General features: G+C 40.1%; 1 protein-coding gene across 1 annotated transcript in view; it reads right to left on the bottom strand.

Moving 5' to 3' along the window:
* Positions 1-14,042: 14,042 nt before the first annotated feature.
* Positions 14,043-16,038, bottom strand: part of MTX2 (metaxin 2) — a 59,755-nt gene continuing 57,759 nt past the window's right edge. Inside the window, exon 10 of the mRNA XM_007524705.3 lies at positions 14,043-14,496. Within this exon, the coding sequence (XP_007524767.1) occupies positions 14,313-14,496 (184 nt within the window). The 3' untranslated portion in view covers positions 14,043-14,312. The remainder of the gene's footprint in view (positions 14,497-16,038) is intronic.

Consider the following 16,038-nt stretch of genomic DNA (forward strand, 5'->3'; position numbering starts at 1 on the left):
ATATTCCCGTAACAAAAACAAACAAGAAAAAAGACTGCACTTCAATGTGCTATCTTATTTTCCTATTTCCCTCTGCCCCCACAGGGCAGCTGGTCCACAGCAGGCCGTCTGATATCACCACTCGTGTCAGGTCAGTCTGCTACATGTATCCAAGACTGGATCCAAGCCATCGTTTCCTGTCTCAAAGGGCAGCAGACAATTCTGTTCTTTTGGGGGGGGGGGAATAATACGTGCCAAAGTTAGGGCAAATCCTTGCTGAAAGCCGCAACAAGACACATAAAATCAGGTCAGTACAGGGGCCAGGCAGTGATACATCCGGTTAAATTCACACATTACAGTGCACAAGGACCCAGGTTCAAGCCCCTGGTGGCTCACTTGCAGAGTGGTGAAGCAAGGCTGCAGATGACTCTCCATCTCTCTTCCTCTCTATCTCTCCCTCCACACTCAATTTCTCTCTATCTCTACCAAATAATAAATAAATATTTTTTAAAAATCACATCAGTATAAGAGTAAAATCCATCCTTGTTTCTTCCATTTTTCTCCCTGGGTGTCTTCTCTTCCCAGTTTTCAAAATAGACATTTCATAATGTTACACTCAGGTTCTAACTTCCCAAATGACCTTTACCCCATTTACTCTTCCATACAACACCTGCCCCAGAAAAATTAACTTTCAAAATGCCCCAGAAATGGAGACTTTATCTATAGGTTTGTACCCACTGGAATAAAAATTCAATGGGCAAAGAAAACACCTTACCTCTGATCATAACAAATTAGCAGCTTAGCAGGTACCAGATTTATGTGCCCATGGCAAGCAACCATAAAACAGGATAAAATGTAGGGAACAACTGTTTTCAGAGAGAGCAGCAAGCAGCACATGGCTGTGACCCCAGAGGGAAGGGGATGGACTGACTGCCGCTGCTACCTTAACATCAGACACAGAGACGCCACGACAATGGCTAGAGAAGGGACACTTCATATCATAAACCAGGGAAGCCATCAGGTGGTTTAACAATATTAAGTGTGTGTTTATTACTTCAAAGAAGTAATACCATCCCTATATATAAAGTAGAGGAGGGGGAAATTTCCCTAAAATAATTTTACAAGACAAACATCAATCACCTTAATGTTAGAACAAGGAAAAGACTTTATCAGTAAAGAAAACAATAAATAGGGGCCAGGCAGTAGCGCAGGTCAGAATGTGCAAGGCCCAGGCTCTAGCCCCTGGTCCCCATCGGCAGAGGCGCTGCCTCATGAGTGCTGAAATGGTGCTGCAGGTTTCTCTCCTCCTCTATATCCCCCCTTCCCCTTTCAATTTATATGTGCTCTCTCATAAATAAATGTTTTTTTCTAAAAAAAAAAAAAAACATAAATAACTATCCCTCAAGAACACAGGTGCAAGACTGAAGAGATAGCTCACCAGGTAAGGTATGTGCCTTGCCTTGTGTGGGACCCAGATTCAAGCCCCTGCACCACATGGAAGTGTCACATACCTGGGGAAATTCCAGTGCATAAAGCCCTAGCTCCACACAAAGAAAAAATAAGTAAGGCATGCAATTTTTTTTTTTTTTTTGCCACCTAGGTTATCATTGGGACTCAGTTCCTGCACAACTCCACCACCTCTGGCAGTCATGTTTTATAGACGGTGAGAGACAGTGCTAGAGAGAAAACCAGAGAGGGGAGAGAGACAGAGAAGAGGAGAGACACCTGCAACATTGCTCTACTGCTCATGAAGCTTCCTCCCTGCAAGTGGGAGCGGGGGGCTTGGGCCTGGGTCTCCAAGCCTGGCAGCAAGTTTATATTGGGTGAGCTGCCACCTGGCCCTAATCTTAATTTTAGAAATTTGGAAATTTGCTTCATCGTGTGTGTGTGTGTGTGTGTGTGTGTGTGTGTGTGTGTGTGTGTGTGTGTGTGTGACTTAATAATGGATTAATAAGATTTAGATGACAAATATGTAGCTTCACACTGTACCTACCACCAACTTTTTTTTTTTTTTTGTAAGTTCATGTGTTTCAACCAGGAACAAGGCAAAAGAAAAAAAGATGATGGGAGAGATTTTTAGCAGTAATTCATAAGAATAGTTAGACAGTACTGGAAATGAAGATGAGAAGGAAAAAATGAGCCAAATGTGATTCAATTAAATTCAATAAATATTTTCCTGAGTATCTGTGAGCCTGACATGATCTCAAAGACCTGGCAGTGTAACTGGGAAAGTAAATAATCAAATCAGTCATCTTGAAATTGTCCAAATGTTTTGTAACAGAAATTGGATTGAGAACTGCAGGAAAATAAAGGAGCAACAGGAAAGCTGAAGACAGTAGCCTGAGGGAGAAATAGAGAAATAGAAGACTGGACAGAACTACAGAATCTGAAGTGCTCAGGGTTCAGTGGGAGGTTAGACACAGAGGTCACTTATCTTCATATAGGCAACAATTTCCAAATGAAATGGGTCAGTCAAGTTTACAGGAAGATAGTAGAAAACAAACAAAAACTGATGCCATCTTTACACATTGGTCTTATCATATTTTATTTCATCCTCATCTTCACTAAATTTAGATTTTTGTTTTATTTTCACCTTTCTTAGATGCCAATAATATTCCCATTTAATCTTACCACGAGACTTTCTGTGAGCATCTAAACCTAGTCTCAAATTCCCTCATGCACCATTTAAGTGCATCATTCCAGATACATTAAAACAATTCATAATGTTTGCTGCACTGCACTTAACAGTACAGACATAAAATAGCATAGTGATAATGGCTGCCTTAAATTTAAAAAATGCTGTTCCAAAGATGAAAATGTAGTAAGTCTCGTTTTAAAGGCTATGTGATGAGAGAAGGCAGGTACAGTTTTGCTGACATAACTGAGTGAAAGAAACTTTTCCAAATTAAAACAAATCATATTTCTCATTAGAAATCTTGCACTCAATATCTGAATGCCCTGACTTAGAATGTATAATGTTCTCAGAAATGCTGGGAAACTGAAAAACTAACTCTAAAGTTCACTTTAAATTGGTCCAAATACAGGCAACAGAGCAGTGGTTATGAAGTCTTTATAACATTTGATATGTATGGTTATCTGTAACACACAGTTTTCAATATCAGCTGGCACCATGAACCCAGTCAGTAACGAGTACCTGTTAGAAAACTTCACGAGTGGTGAAGCAGGGCTGCAGGTGTCTCTCTGTCTCTCTCCCCCCTCCCTTCTTAATTTCTCTGTCTCTATCCAGCAATAAATAAATTAATTAAAAAATATATAGTGCCTGTTAGGAGCTGGGATGGCAGCATAACAGTGATGCAAAAAACTCGTGCCTAGGGTTCTGAGGTCCTAGGTTCAATTCCAGCACCACCATAAGCCAGAGCTAACCAATGCTCTGGTCTCTTTCTCCGTATACCTCTCTCAATAAAAAAAAAAAAGTAAGGGAGTCGGGCTGTAGTGCGGTGGGCTAAGCGCAGGTGGCGCAAAGCACAAAGACCGGCATAAGGATCCCGGTTCGAACCCCGGCTCCCCACCTGCAGGGGAGTCGCTTCACAGGCGGTGAAGCAGGTCTGCAGGTGTCTTATCTTTCTCTCCTCCTCTCTGTCTTCCACTCCCTCTCTCCATTTCTCTCTGTCCTATCCAACAACGACAACAACAATAATAAGTACAACAATAAAACAACAAGGGCAACAAAAGGGAATAAATAAATAAAATCAAAAATTAAAAAAAGTTAAAAAAAAAGTAAATAAGATATTTTTAATAAAATATTTTTTAAAGGGTTTCAGGGCCAGGTGGTGGCGCACCTGGTTGAGTGAACATGTTACAGTGTTCAAGGTGGCAGGTTCAAGACTCCAGGCCCCACCTGCATGGGGAAAGCTTCACAGGTGGTGAAGCAGTATTGCAGGTGTCTCTCTGCCTATCTCCCTTTCTGTCTCCTCCTTCTTCTCAGTTTCTGGCTGTCTCTATCCAATAAATAAGTAAAGATAATAAAAAAATTACAAGAAAAAATTTCACTTAGTTTGTAAGTTAAAAACATGACCAACACTGTCTATTATTTAACCCCCACATGTAGTCATTTTCTTGGACTTCAAAAGGGAACCAATAATACCATCACTGGGTGGTGGCCACAAGATAGCAAGAACATTTCTTAAATTTTTAAAAAATATTTTTTATTTATTCTCGTTGTTGCCCTTGTTTTATTGTTGTAGTTATTGATGTTGTCATTGTTGGATAGGACAGAGAGAAATGGAGAGAGGAGAGGAAGATAGAGGGGGAGAGAAAGATAGACACCTGCAGACCTGCTCACCACTTATGAAGTGACTCCCCTGCAGGTGGGGAGCCAGGGGCTCGAACTGGGAATCTTATGCTGGTCTTGTGCTTTGTGCCACGTGCACTTAACGCGCTGCGCTACCTCGTGACTCCCTGAACATTTCTTAAATTTATTAGAAGACATATTTGCAAAGTCTCAAGATGAGCCATCTTCACCTTCTACAAATTCTACATGTCTTTATAGTGAAAAAATGAACATCGTCATCCTAAAAAAATAATAACTTCACCAACTTGAAACATGAACCAAAACTGATTAATAGATGGAAAAGTTTACTTAACTATCGCCTCACCCAGATGTGGAACAGTAAACCGCCTGTGAGATTCCCATCTCCTAGAATGTATATTTTTTAGCTTTATCTAAGCAATGCGCATGATACAGTACATGACTAAACATAATCCAATTTGATTTGTGTGTGGTGGTTCTTCAAAGAACAAATCTGCAAAATTACAACATGTGAAAGCTTACCACGGTGATATAAAATGGCAGTGGCACGGTTCATATCTTAAACTGACAGACTGATGGTGATTATTGCAAGGACAATGCCCTGCATATGTCAAACGATTTGCAAATAATTTATGTCACTTTCCCCTCCATTATTGTTTTCGCAGAGGACATAAACTGTGTCACCAATATTAAACTGTCTGCAAAAAGAGCTGAGCTCAGCTTTCTCCTCTCCGAGAGCGTGGAGCCATCTGCACCCAGACAAACATGCATATGGCCATCATTTGTCCAACATCCTACACAGTGTGAAGGTTTTTTACTTGAAATGCCAACCTGTGTGGCAGATGATGTATGTGTTTCCTCAGTCCTGTGATTACCAGGCCTGCGCGCTGCACTGTGCTCTCCCTCATCAGTTCCACAAGCAGCGCTCCAAGGTGTGTGAGGCATTTGCAGCAATATGGCTTCTGACACGCAAGGAGACCCAGGCGCGCTGGTGTGAATATCCGACTCCAGATTTTGTTCCAATCAGGGTCAAAGTCTGACCCACAGATATTAGTGCGGGTAGAGATTTAGGACTCAAAAACAGCAATTTGAAATCTGGAATGAATATATTTTGATAAAGGGGGAAACAAGGGCACTATTTTATCCCCTGGTTAACTGCTGTGCCAAGTGCCTCCGAAATGCGGCACATTTTTGTTCCTTTGGAAGAGAAGGTAGTATAAGGCATATTTCTTATCACCACTTAAAACAAAAGAAAGTGACACCTACAACTAGAAGGGTTAGTCATTAATTTTAGGACTTGGCATTACTGTAGACTAGAAGTAAGGGGAATTGTCGTCCCTGCAGAATGATGTGGTAAGACACTCATCTATAGATCTAGATACAATTTGATGGATACAAAGTTTCCTCGGTGTATATGTGTGTACAATTACGTGCACACACAGACAAGTTGAGTGAGAGCCTAAAATAATTCCTAAACTATTGAGACAGTGTCTTTAGGGGAAAAAGAAAGGAAGGAAGGAAGGAAGGAAGGAAGGAAGGAAGGAAGGAAGGAAGGAAGGAAGGAAACACTTTTAAGACCTCTACCAAATCCAGACATTTGATTCAAGGGAAAATGGAGTCTTTCCCTCTTCTTTTATCAGGGAGGGAGAGGAAGCAATACAAGAGGAGGACTGAGAAGTTTAAGGATGGTCCCAAAAGGATCTGTTTAGACATCAAATAATTCTTACAAAACCACACACTTTAATGAGTCAACTGTAAATTTATCGGAAACAGATAGGCTATATTTCCCTGTAAAATTCACATGGTCCTAGAAGCCCTCATCCCTTTTCAGTAGGCAGATGGGGGTGGGGCTTGAGGATGTGATCTGCTGGCTTTTGTCCTCTACCATTTACCATATTTGGATAAACAAAAATGTTTCCCAGCATGGAACTGAAAATAAAAACACCTAACTTTAATTTAAAAAAATCAAAAAAAATCATTTATATACCAAAAAAGAAAGCATCTTCTACTTAGGACCAGTCATGCTAATAAGAGTAAGGGAAACTGAAGCCACCAATGTCACCTTAGCAGTGACTCCATATGATCTGACTTCCACAAAATTGAATACTCTCAGTTGAAAATAATAGCAGGCAGTTAACAGAATTTCTATCAGTATTTGCCATTTCTGATTACCTGTAATTCTTGTAACTAAAGACAAGAGGGAAGAAAATGGAAACATACATATGGTGAGAATGAAATTATAGAGAAACAAATACGATGGGTGTGTGTGTGTGTGTGTGTGTGTGTGTGTGTGTGTTTATATTGGGGAGGATTTAAGATGTGGCCAGCAGCCCCGGAGGAGCTTATCCTGACAAGTTTAATTTCCCTGGTTTAAAATGAGCATGTTTAAGGTTGGCAGAGCTAAGCTACACTCAGTTCACCCCTCCCTTATTCCCAGCCTTTAGTTCCCCTATATGCTAAAAATATTAAGGGCATGGCCACTGAATATGTCTCTGTACCCTCTAATGTAGGAAAAATTCTTTGAGAGAGATGCTAAGTTAGAATTGTGGTGACTACTGTCTTATTAAACTGCCTACCAGGGGCCAGGTGGTGGTGCACCTGATTAAGGGCACATATTACTACCATACACAAGAAACAGGTCCAAGCCCATGGTCCCCACCTGCAGGGGGAGCTTCATGAGCTATGAAGTAGTGCTGTAGCTGTCTCTCCTCTCTCTCTCTCTCCCTCCCTCTCAGTTTCTCTCTGTTCTATCAAATAAAATAAAGTTAAAAAAAAAACAAAACAGGGGCCAGGTGGTGGCGCACCTGGTTGAGTGCACATGTTACAGTGCACAAGGACCTGAGTTCGAGCCCCTGGCCCCCACCTGCATGGGGAAAGCTTCACAAGTGGTGAAGCAGTGCTGCAGGTGTCTCTCTGTCTCTCTCTCCCTCTCTGTCTCCCCTGTCCTCTCAATTTCTAACTGTCTCTATCCAATAAGCAAATAAAGATAATAAAAAAAATTAAAAAAAAAAAAACAAACACCTGCCTACTGGACATTTCCATTTGGATAACCAATTCAAAATGTCCAAAACCAACTTCCAAATTGTCCATGTCCCATGAATTGAAAGTTCAGTCAACTTTATCTTTTCCACCATGGAGAATCAAAATCAGTAATGCTTCTTTTCTTTCATCTCATCTGATTATTTACCAGCCCTGTCAGTTCTTCTAATTTATTCTCAGATCTTTCTCTTGGCAGCCTCTTTAATCCAGGAGCTTAGAACAAGTCTTTTTTTTTTTTTGGCGAAGGAGGGGCTCTTTTAGAAGCCATGCTTTGATTTCACACATTATTTTCTGATTAGTTATACAGAGAGTTGGTATTCACTGACATTTAATAGAAACCACTTAAAACAATGTTTATAGGGGGCCAAGTGGTGGCTCATTCAGTTGAACACACATTACCATGTGCAAGGACCCAGATTCAACCCTCAACCCCCACTTCACAGGGGATTCACAAGAGATCAAGCAGTGGTCTCTCATCTTCTCTCCAGATGTCCCCTTCCAGCTCAGTTTTTCTATCTCTCATCAATAAAGAAAAACATTTAAAACAATGTTTATAGAAGAAATATATTATTAACCAATAGTAACTGTCATCTACATTTTAAAGTTTTGACAACAGACCAAATCAAATTGACAGAAGTCTACACTATCTCCTTTATATATTTTAATCTTAATTGATAATATAAGTTGGAATATAAGGTTCAGCCTCTCAATTTGCCATTCAAGATAACTTTCTTTCCCTATTCTTTGAGAATACAAATTTTTCAAAACTTGATGTAGTTACTGAAATACATCTTCTGAAAGACCAACCATACTAATCTTGGTTTGTTTACATTTATTTCATCCCTACCACACTTTCAAAAGTCCAAACATCAACAGTCTATCTGTAATAACACTTACTTTAGATAGCATTTTGTGGTCTCCCTTCTAGAACGTAAAAAGGATATTTATTTTAGGCCTGTATCATCCTTATCTACTAGATTCTTTCATCTGTGTCATTCCTGGTGATGACACTAATCTTTCTCCTCTTGTTTCTTTGCACACTTAGTAAGTTTTCCTCAGATGTGACATTGTAGATTTTATGCTATTGGATGCTGGAGAGTTATATGTTTCCTAATATTTTTAAGCTTTTATTTCGAAATGCAGTTACTGACAAACTATTTTAGATTACTTCAGACATTTTGGGTTCATTTAAGTAACTTCAGTTTTGCTAAGCAGGTCCAGGAAACGGTCAGTCTAGATCTAATTTTCACTATCCCTCTGAACAACACACCCTCCATTTTCATGCTTTTTTTATTGGGGGAATTAATGGTTTACAGTCAACAGTAAAATAAAGTAGTTTGTACATGTGTAACATTTCTCAGTTTTCTACATAACAGTTCAACCTCCTCTAGGTTCTCCTCTGCCACCATGTTCCAGGACCTGAACCTTGCCCCACCCCCAACCCGAGTCCTTTACTTTGGCACAGTACACCAACCCCAGTCCAAATTCTGTTTTGGCAGCACCTTTTTGAAGACTCCACTTGATGCTCCACGTTGTAGGGTGATCTTTCCACTATGAGTGGGGCACAGGGGAGTAACAAACCATTCTGTCTTCAGTGATCTCTAAAGACCTTTCTTATTGCTTTCTTTTTTTTTTTCCCCTCCAGGGTTATCGCTGGCACTCAGCGTCTGCATGATGAATGCACTGCTCCTGTGGCCATTTTTCAGTTTTTTGGATAGGACAAGAGAGAAGTTGAGAGAGGAGGGGAAGACAGAGAAGTAGAGAGATAGATACCTGCAGACCTGCTTCACCGCTTGTGAAGTGAGCTCCTCTGCAGGTGGGGAGCCAGAGGCTCGAACTGGGATCCTTGCGCAGGTCCTTGGACTTCGTATTATGTGCATTTTACATGGTGCGCCACTGCCTGGCCCCTTCTTTTTTTTTTTTTTTTGTTGCCTCCACTGTTCTGGAGGCTTTTTTTTCCCCCCTTTTGTTGCCCTTGTTGCTTTATCGTTGCTGTGGTTATTGTTGTTATTGATGTCATCATTGTTGGACAGGACAGAGAAATGGAGAGAGGAGTGGAAGACAGAGAGGGGGAAAGATAGACACCTGCAGACCCGCTTCATCACCTGTGAAGCAACCCCCCAGCAGGTGGGGAAGTCAGGGCTCGAACCCGGACCCTTGCGCCAGTCTTTGCGCTTTGCACCATGTGCGCTTAAACCGCTGCGCTACCGCCTGATCCCTTTTATTTCTTTAATTGCCATCATGCTTAATGCTGGGGCTTAGTGCTGGCACTATGAATCACTTCTTGGGGCAACCTCTTTTCCTTTCCTTTCTTCCCGCCCCCCCTTAGGACAAATAGAAATTAAGAAGGTGAGGTAGAGAGGTAGAGACAAAGAGACACCTGCAGCCCTTCATGAAGCTTCCTCCCCTGTAGGCCGGGAGGAGGCTTGAACTCAGGTCCTTGTCCATAGTAATGTGTGCCCCCCTCTTGTTTTTTCCAATAGTCTTTTTTTTAGTCTTGATGGTTTCTTCTTATGTTGATCAAGTGGTGATGAGTTGAAGAGGAGTAGGGGAGCCCACTGCTGCTCTCCCGAGTTCTCGGCTCGGTTCTCTCCTCTCCAGTCTGCATGTAGATTCTCAGTACCCTGGACTTGAATCCTGAGCTCGTTTTCCTTACCGGGGAAAACTACTCAACTCTTTGGATTTCCCTCTTCTTGCTGCAACCCGGAAATGCCCTCAAAGCAGACGCTGGGGCAATTGAAGAATTCACTGCTTCTCTTCATGCAAGACTGAAGTCCTAAAGTGATGTTTTTTTCATGTCTGGAAGCCAATGTTTAATATCTTTACTAAGTTTTCTCAAGCTGTTTAAGACAGAGGAAAAATCCAATCTGTTAGCCACTCATGACTGAAAGTAGAAGTAATTAGCTAATATGAAAGGTAAAGATTGCTCTAAGGTTCAAAATATAAATGAAGTTTTCTTATTTGGAATTGACAAAAAAAAATTTTACCATTTCTAAAATAATAACCTTCAGCAATATTCAGTTGAAAGTAAAAAAGTATAATGAACTTTTTAGAACAAAGCATATATAAGGCGATTCAAACTTGCCCAACCCTTTCAAAATCATTTTAATATCTTAAAGGGCACACACACACACACACACACACACACACACACACACACACACACACACACATACATTTATTTGGTGGCAAAAAAAAAAAATTGGTTAGCATCATAAATATGCTCAAAGTGAAAAAAAAAAAGCAAGAAAGGAATGAAATAATCAGAAAAATTGGTCTAAGCAAGCTGAGTTTTCTTGTTTTGTTTGCATCCCCACTTTGTATTGGTAAGACCAGATAATGAGTAGCACTTTTTCTTTATAACAATTCATTAATCAGAGAAATGATCCTTGCTAGTGTTTAGATGTTTTACTTAATTTGGTACCTCTGGCCTGCTGCCCCACTAGTACCAAAATTATTATTTCTCACCCAGCAGGTGATAAATAACAACTTCAGTCGTGATTAATACCATGAATCCTTCAACCTAATGCAAAAAAAACACAAAAAACAAAAAACCTTGAGACCTACAAAACAAGTGGGTGATATTTGTTGGACGAAGTGTTGAAGCTCTGCGCAGCTTGTGAGGAAAGGAATCCACAGGCAATGAAGCATTCTGTAGAGTCCAGCTGATCCTCCGAGGCTTCATTAAGCCCATCGCAGTAATACTCACCACTTGAACACCAGTGCCAGATTTTCCTCCCTCCCAAGCCTGTTTGAAGTATCTGCAGAGAAACCACTAAATCCTTTTTGCATTCATTTAAATAGTCACTGACTGGATGGATGCGTGAGAAAACAGAATTCAAGCCAATGTACTTAACATTATAATATGGGTCACTGGAGAGCAATATATGGCTATTTCTGGTCATTTCTCTAATAATGCAGTTGGGTACAAATGTAGTTGTGCTAACACCTCTAGCAAAAGTAGCATCTCTGTTGGTAGAAAAAGGAGTTAACCAAGGCCACGTGGCACCATCAGCATGGTTATCATTTGGTACTAGATACAAAGGTTGCATACTAGTTTTTTAATTTTTTTTAATTTATTTAAAAAAGGAGACATTAACAAAACCATAGGATAAGAGGGGTACAACTCCACACAGTCCTCACCACCAGATCTCCGTATCCCATCCCTTCCCCTGATAGCTTTCCTATTGTTTATCCCTCTGTGAGTATAGACCCACGGTCACTATGGGGTGCAGGAGGAAGGTCTGGCTTCTGTAATTGTTTCCCTGCTAAACATGGGCATTGACTGGTCGATCCATACTCCCAGCCTGCCTCTCTCTTTCCCTAGTAGGGTGGGGCTCTGGGGAAGCGGAGCTTCAGGACACACTGGTGGTTTTAAACGGCTTATTGAAGTCACAGGCTAATGGATTCGCAATGGCCATAACCAGTTGAATATGCTTTCTAGATAACAACAACAACAAAAAAAATGTTCAACTATAGTTACGAGAAGCATAATGAAACAAAAGCCCCTTCTTTCATGAACCCAGTAACTCCTAACTCTTAATAAAAAGTGGAGAGGAGGGTGGGCAGTGGTGCATCCCGTTGAGCACAGACTATGTACAAGGCCCTGGGTTCAAGCCCCTACTCCCCACCAGCAGCTGGGGATGCTTCATGAGCAGTGAAGCAAGTTTGCAGGCATCTATCTTTCTCTCTCCCCATTCCCCCCGCCCATCTCAATTTCTCTGTCCTATAGAATAGAAAAATAATAAAGGAAAAATGGCCGCCAGGAGCAGTGGATTCATAGTGCAGGCACTCAGCCCCAGCAATTACCCTGGAGGCAAAAAAAAAAAAAAGTGGAGAGAAATGCCTTAAATTGAAATTCTAAAGCACTATTACTCATTTTTGTTTTTAAATGAAAAACGGGAAACCTAAGGGGCTGGGTGGTGGCACACTTGGTTAAGCACACACATTACAGAGCACAAGGACTTGGGTTCAAACCTCTGGGCCTCGCTTGCAGAGGGAAAGCTTCACAAGCAGTGAAGCAGGGCTGCAGGTGTCTCTCTCCCTCCACCTCCCCTCTCAATTTCTCTGTCCTATCCGACAAATAAAATAAAATAATAGGCAACCTAAATAATAGCAAAAGTAATTGAATTCGTAGTCAAAAAAAAATCTGTCTCCCTCAAATTCAGTACTTTTTGAAGAGTGGGTGATCCCTGTGTTACATAAGCTACAGATAATGGAAAGTGTCACCAAATTAATTTATTTAAATCAATAATACTGAGTTGATTTAAATTTAAATAGAATGGAATGCAGTATGATAGTTTTAACATCTTTTTTTTAATTTTTATTTTATTTTATTTATTCCCTTTTGTTGCCCTTGTTGTTTTATTGTTGTAGTTATTATTATTGTTGTTGTTGTCATTGTTGGATAGGACAGAGAGAAATGGAGAGAGGAGGGGAAGACAGAGAGGAGAGAAAGACAGACACCTGCAGACCTGCTTCACCGCCTGTGAAGCGACTCCCCTGCAGGTGGGGAGCCAGGGTTCAAACCGGGATCCTTAGTTTTAACATCTTATAAACAACAAACACCAAAATCAAAATATGGAACTTTTTCATTAACTGAAAATTTCCCCTTGTGCTTCTCTGAATTCAACAAATTTTCAAAAAAGTTAAAATAAAATAAAAGATACACATCTACTGATCTACAGTCACAATAGACTTAACTTGGCCTATTCTAGAATTTCATATTGTACACAAAGCCTACACTTTTGGTATTAGTAAGTAGTATTCTATTGTTTAAATATATCATAACTTATATACCTGGTAAAGGGGCTTCTAGATTTAAACTGGCTTCTCCCAGTTTTCAAGTACAAATGCAGCTGCTATAAACACTCAAACATAAATATTTTAAAAATTAATGTTTAAAAACAATACGGGGTTGGGTGGTGGTGCATCTGGTTGACCACACATGCTATCATGAGTCCTTACCCAGGTTCAAGCCCCAGGTCTCCACCTCCAGGGGGTAAGCTTCAGAACTGATGAAGCAGTGCTGCAGGTGTCTCTCTTTCTCTCTCCTTTTCTATCTCTCCCCTCTAAATCTCTCTGTCCCATCAGATATATGAAAATCATAATAAAGAAAAAAAATTTAAAGACAGCAATACCCATGCTCACTACTTGCACTCAACATCATGCTAAAAGTCATAGTGCAGTAAAGCAAAACACAAATGTGGAAAAAACATAGATTAGAAGAATGAAATAAAGATTTTTGCTAGTCACACAAAACAAGACTGTTCCAACATTCAGTTGCCTTCTAGTTATTCATATTTTGTCTAAGTGCATACTTGTTAAGAATATTGTTCCCATGAGCAAGTTTACTATGTGAATTGTGATGCCATCTTGAAAGTATAAAACACAAAATTATTTGCCTTTTAAAAAGGAAACAATAGGACTCAGCTAGTAAAGCACACAACCTACTATACATGAAGCTTGGGCTTGAGTGCTGACGCACATGGGAGTACCATGGATGGTACCGGGGAAGGGAAGCTGTGGTATCTCTTTTCTGGTTATCTCTCCCTCTTATCTTTCTGGCTCCCTCTTCTCTAGGATTAAAAAAAAAAAGATAAGGGAGGTTGCCTGGCATTATCTTACACGTGAGAGGTCCTGCATTCATTCCTTGGGGGCCACATAAGAAAAGACACAATATATTCCAGGTAAAAGAAGAAACAAGGTCAGAGAGAGACTTTCACAAAGATCAAGAGAACAAATATACCATCCACACAGTTGCTGAAGCTTTATTTTTAGGTCCACATATATTTCAGGGAAACAAAATTTGAGTATACAGAGTACAGCATATCAAATAACATCATTCAGAATGATTTTTAACAGGTACACACATAACAGTACAAAGTTCATGTGTAGGTTGTGTCATATAATCTGTTTCGAGGTTTTGAAAAGCAGTGCCTTTAAGATTCGAATATTATCTTACACTCAAGTAACATATTTCAAAAATTACACTTAAAAGTAGTAACTAAAATAACACATTAATCTAACACAATCTGATTGAAAAGCTGCCTTTACCACGATCTTCAAAGTAGTGCTGTTCAATTCTTCTACAAAAACTATGGAGATTGGTATACTTTTTCACTTTCTCAGCAAGTTCATTATTGGTCAGTTGTGTGGTCAGAATGGTGTAGAGATGGCCAAATACCAGTGCATCTAGTTCAGTAGGCCTAAAACAAAAGAAGCAAAAGTAACAATAGCAGAGAACTTGGATGGTAAGAACATTTTATTCAGCTATTAAAAAATGTCAGTTAAGAAATTCTACCCTAACTGCACAGAATAATTTAGTTTCAACTTGGAGTTTCTGATATATATAGTATAGCACAGTACTGACAGAACTGAATCCATGTTTACTGAATGAGCAAATTAAATAGAAAAAAAGATAATATCCTGCAAAGAAAGGTGTGTTATGGTATTTTGATTTCTCAATAAGTTACTAACATTCCTTCAAAATCTTCCCTTTTATTGGCACATTCACGAAACGTTAATAAAGTCACAAGTGCAATCTATGGTCATGTTTTTAGAAAGTAACAGAATAATTCTTTAAAAATCACTGGGTTGGGAGGTCACTCATTTGGTAGAGTGAACGTCTCACCATGTGTGAGAATCCAAGTGGCAGCTGATAGGAGTGCCATGAAAAGGGACACTTGACTAGTTCATTAGTCTCTCACCGGCAATTTAAAAAAAAAAGGGGGGGGATCCACTAAGAGTAGTGGAATCATGATATATCAAGCCCCAGCAAAAATGCTGGAGAAAAAAAAAAGACAAGTGTTTGTGGACTTACTAGTTGAATCATGACAAATGGATGACTGACTGATAAGAATCAAGGATGAACAAGGTAGATAGATAAATGATGCAGAACTGAAGCATTTTGTGACAAATAATATAGACACCAACTTCCATATCCCTACCCATATTTCGTAAAGCATGTATCTCACCAATTTAGAATTTTCTTTCCAAGTTCTTTTTTTTTGGGGGTGGGGAAAGGGGGTTAATTACCTTTGTTGCTTGGACTAAAACCTGAGAAAGATTATTATATTCCCTGATACCACTTTCACTAGGATTGATGGATGTTCCATATCAATAAAAAAAGAGAACGAAATGAGTTTGGGTATAAATGTGCTCAGGAACTTAGTCCTGCCATGCCTGAAAAAGGAAGAGTCACAATGACACCTGCTGCAAACAGATATCCAAATATCGCAGGAGGTTTCCCCAAAACCATTTGTTGAAAACACTCTCTCTAGCAGGCTGGGAGTCTGGATCGACCAGTCAATGCCCATGTTCAGCGGGGAAGCAATTACAGAAGCCAGACCTTCTGCATCCCACAATGACCTTGGGTCCATACTCCCAGAGGGTTAAAGAATAGGAAAGCTATCAGGGGAGGGAGGGGATACATAGTTCAGGTGGTGGGAACTGTGTGGAGTTGTACCCCCCCTTATCCTATAGTTTTCTCAATATTTCCTTTTTATTAAAAAAAAAAAAAAAAGACTCTCTCCATTTGATGTTTTGTCCCCCCTTGTGAAAAAATAGTTGTCCACAGATGTGGGGGAAATAGAAACACAGTTCAGTGGAATGGAGTTGAGCAGTTACTTTAAGCCACCTGACAGGGAGCTGAATCTACATGGCCTGATGTAGGCTGTGTGCTAGTCACCAACAGTCTGAAAATGTAATGGATCCTGGTGGAGAGCAAGGGCATACTCATGTTTGCCTCT

This window comes from Erinaceus europaeus, chromosome 18, assembly GCF_950295315.1.
Source record: "Erinaceus europaeus chromosome 18, mEriEur2.1, whole genome shotgun sequence".
In the NCBI taxonomy this organism is placed as follows: domain Eukaryota; kingdom Metazoa; phylum Chordata; class Mammalia; order Eulipotyphla; family Erinaceidae; genus Erinaceus; species Erinaceus europaeus.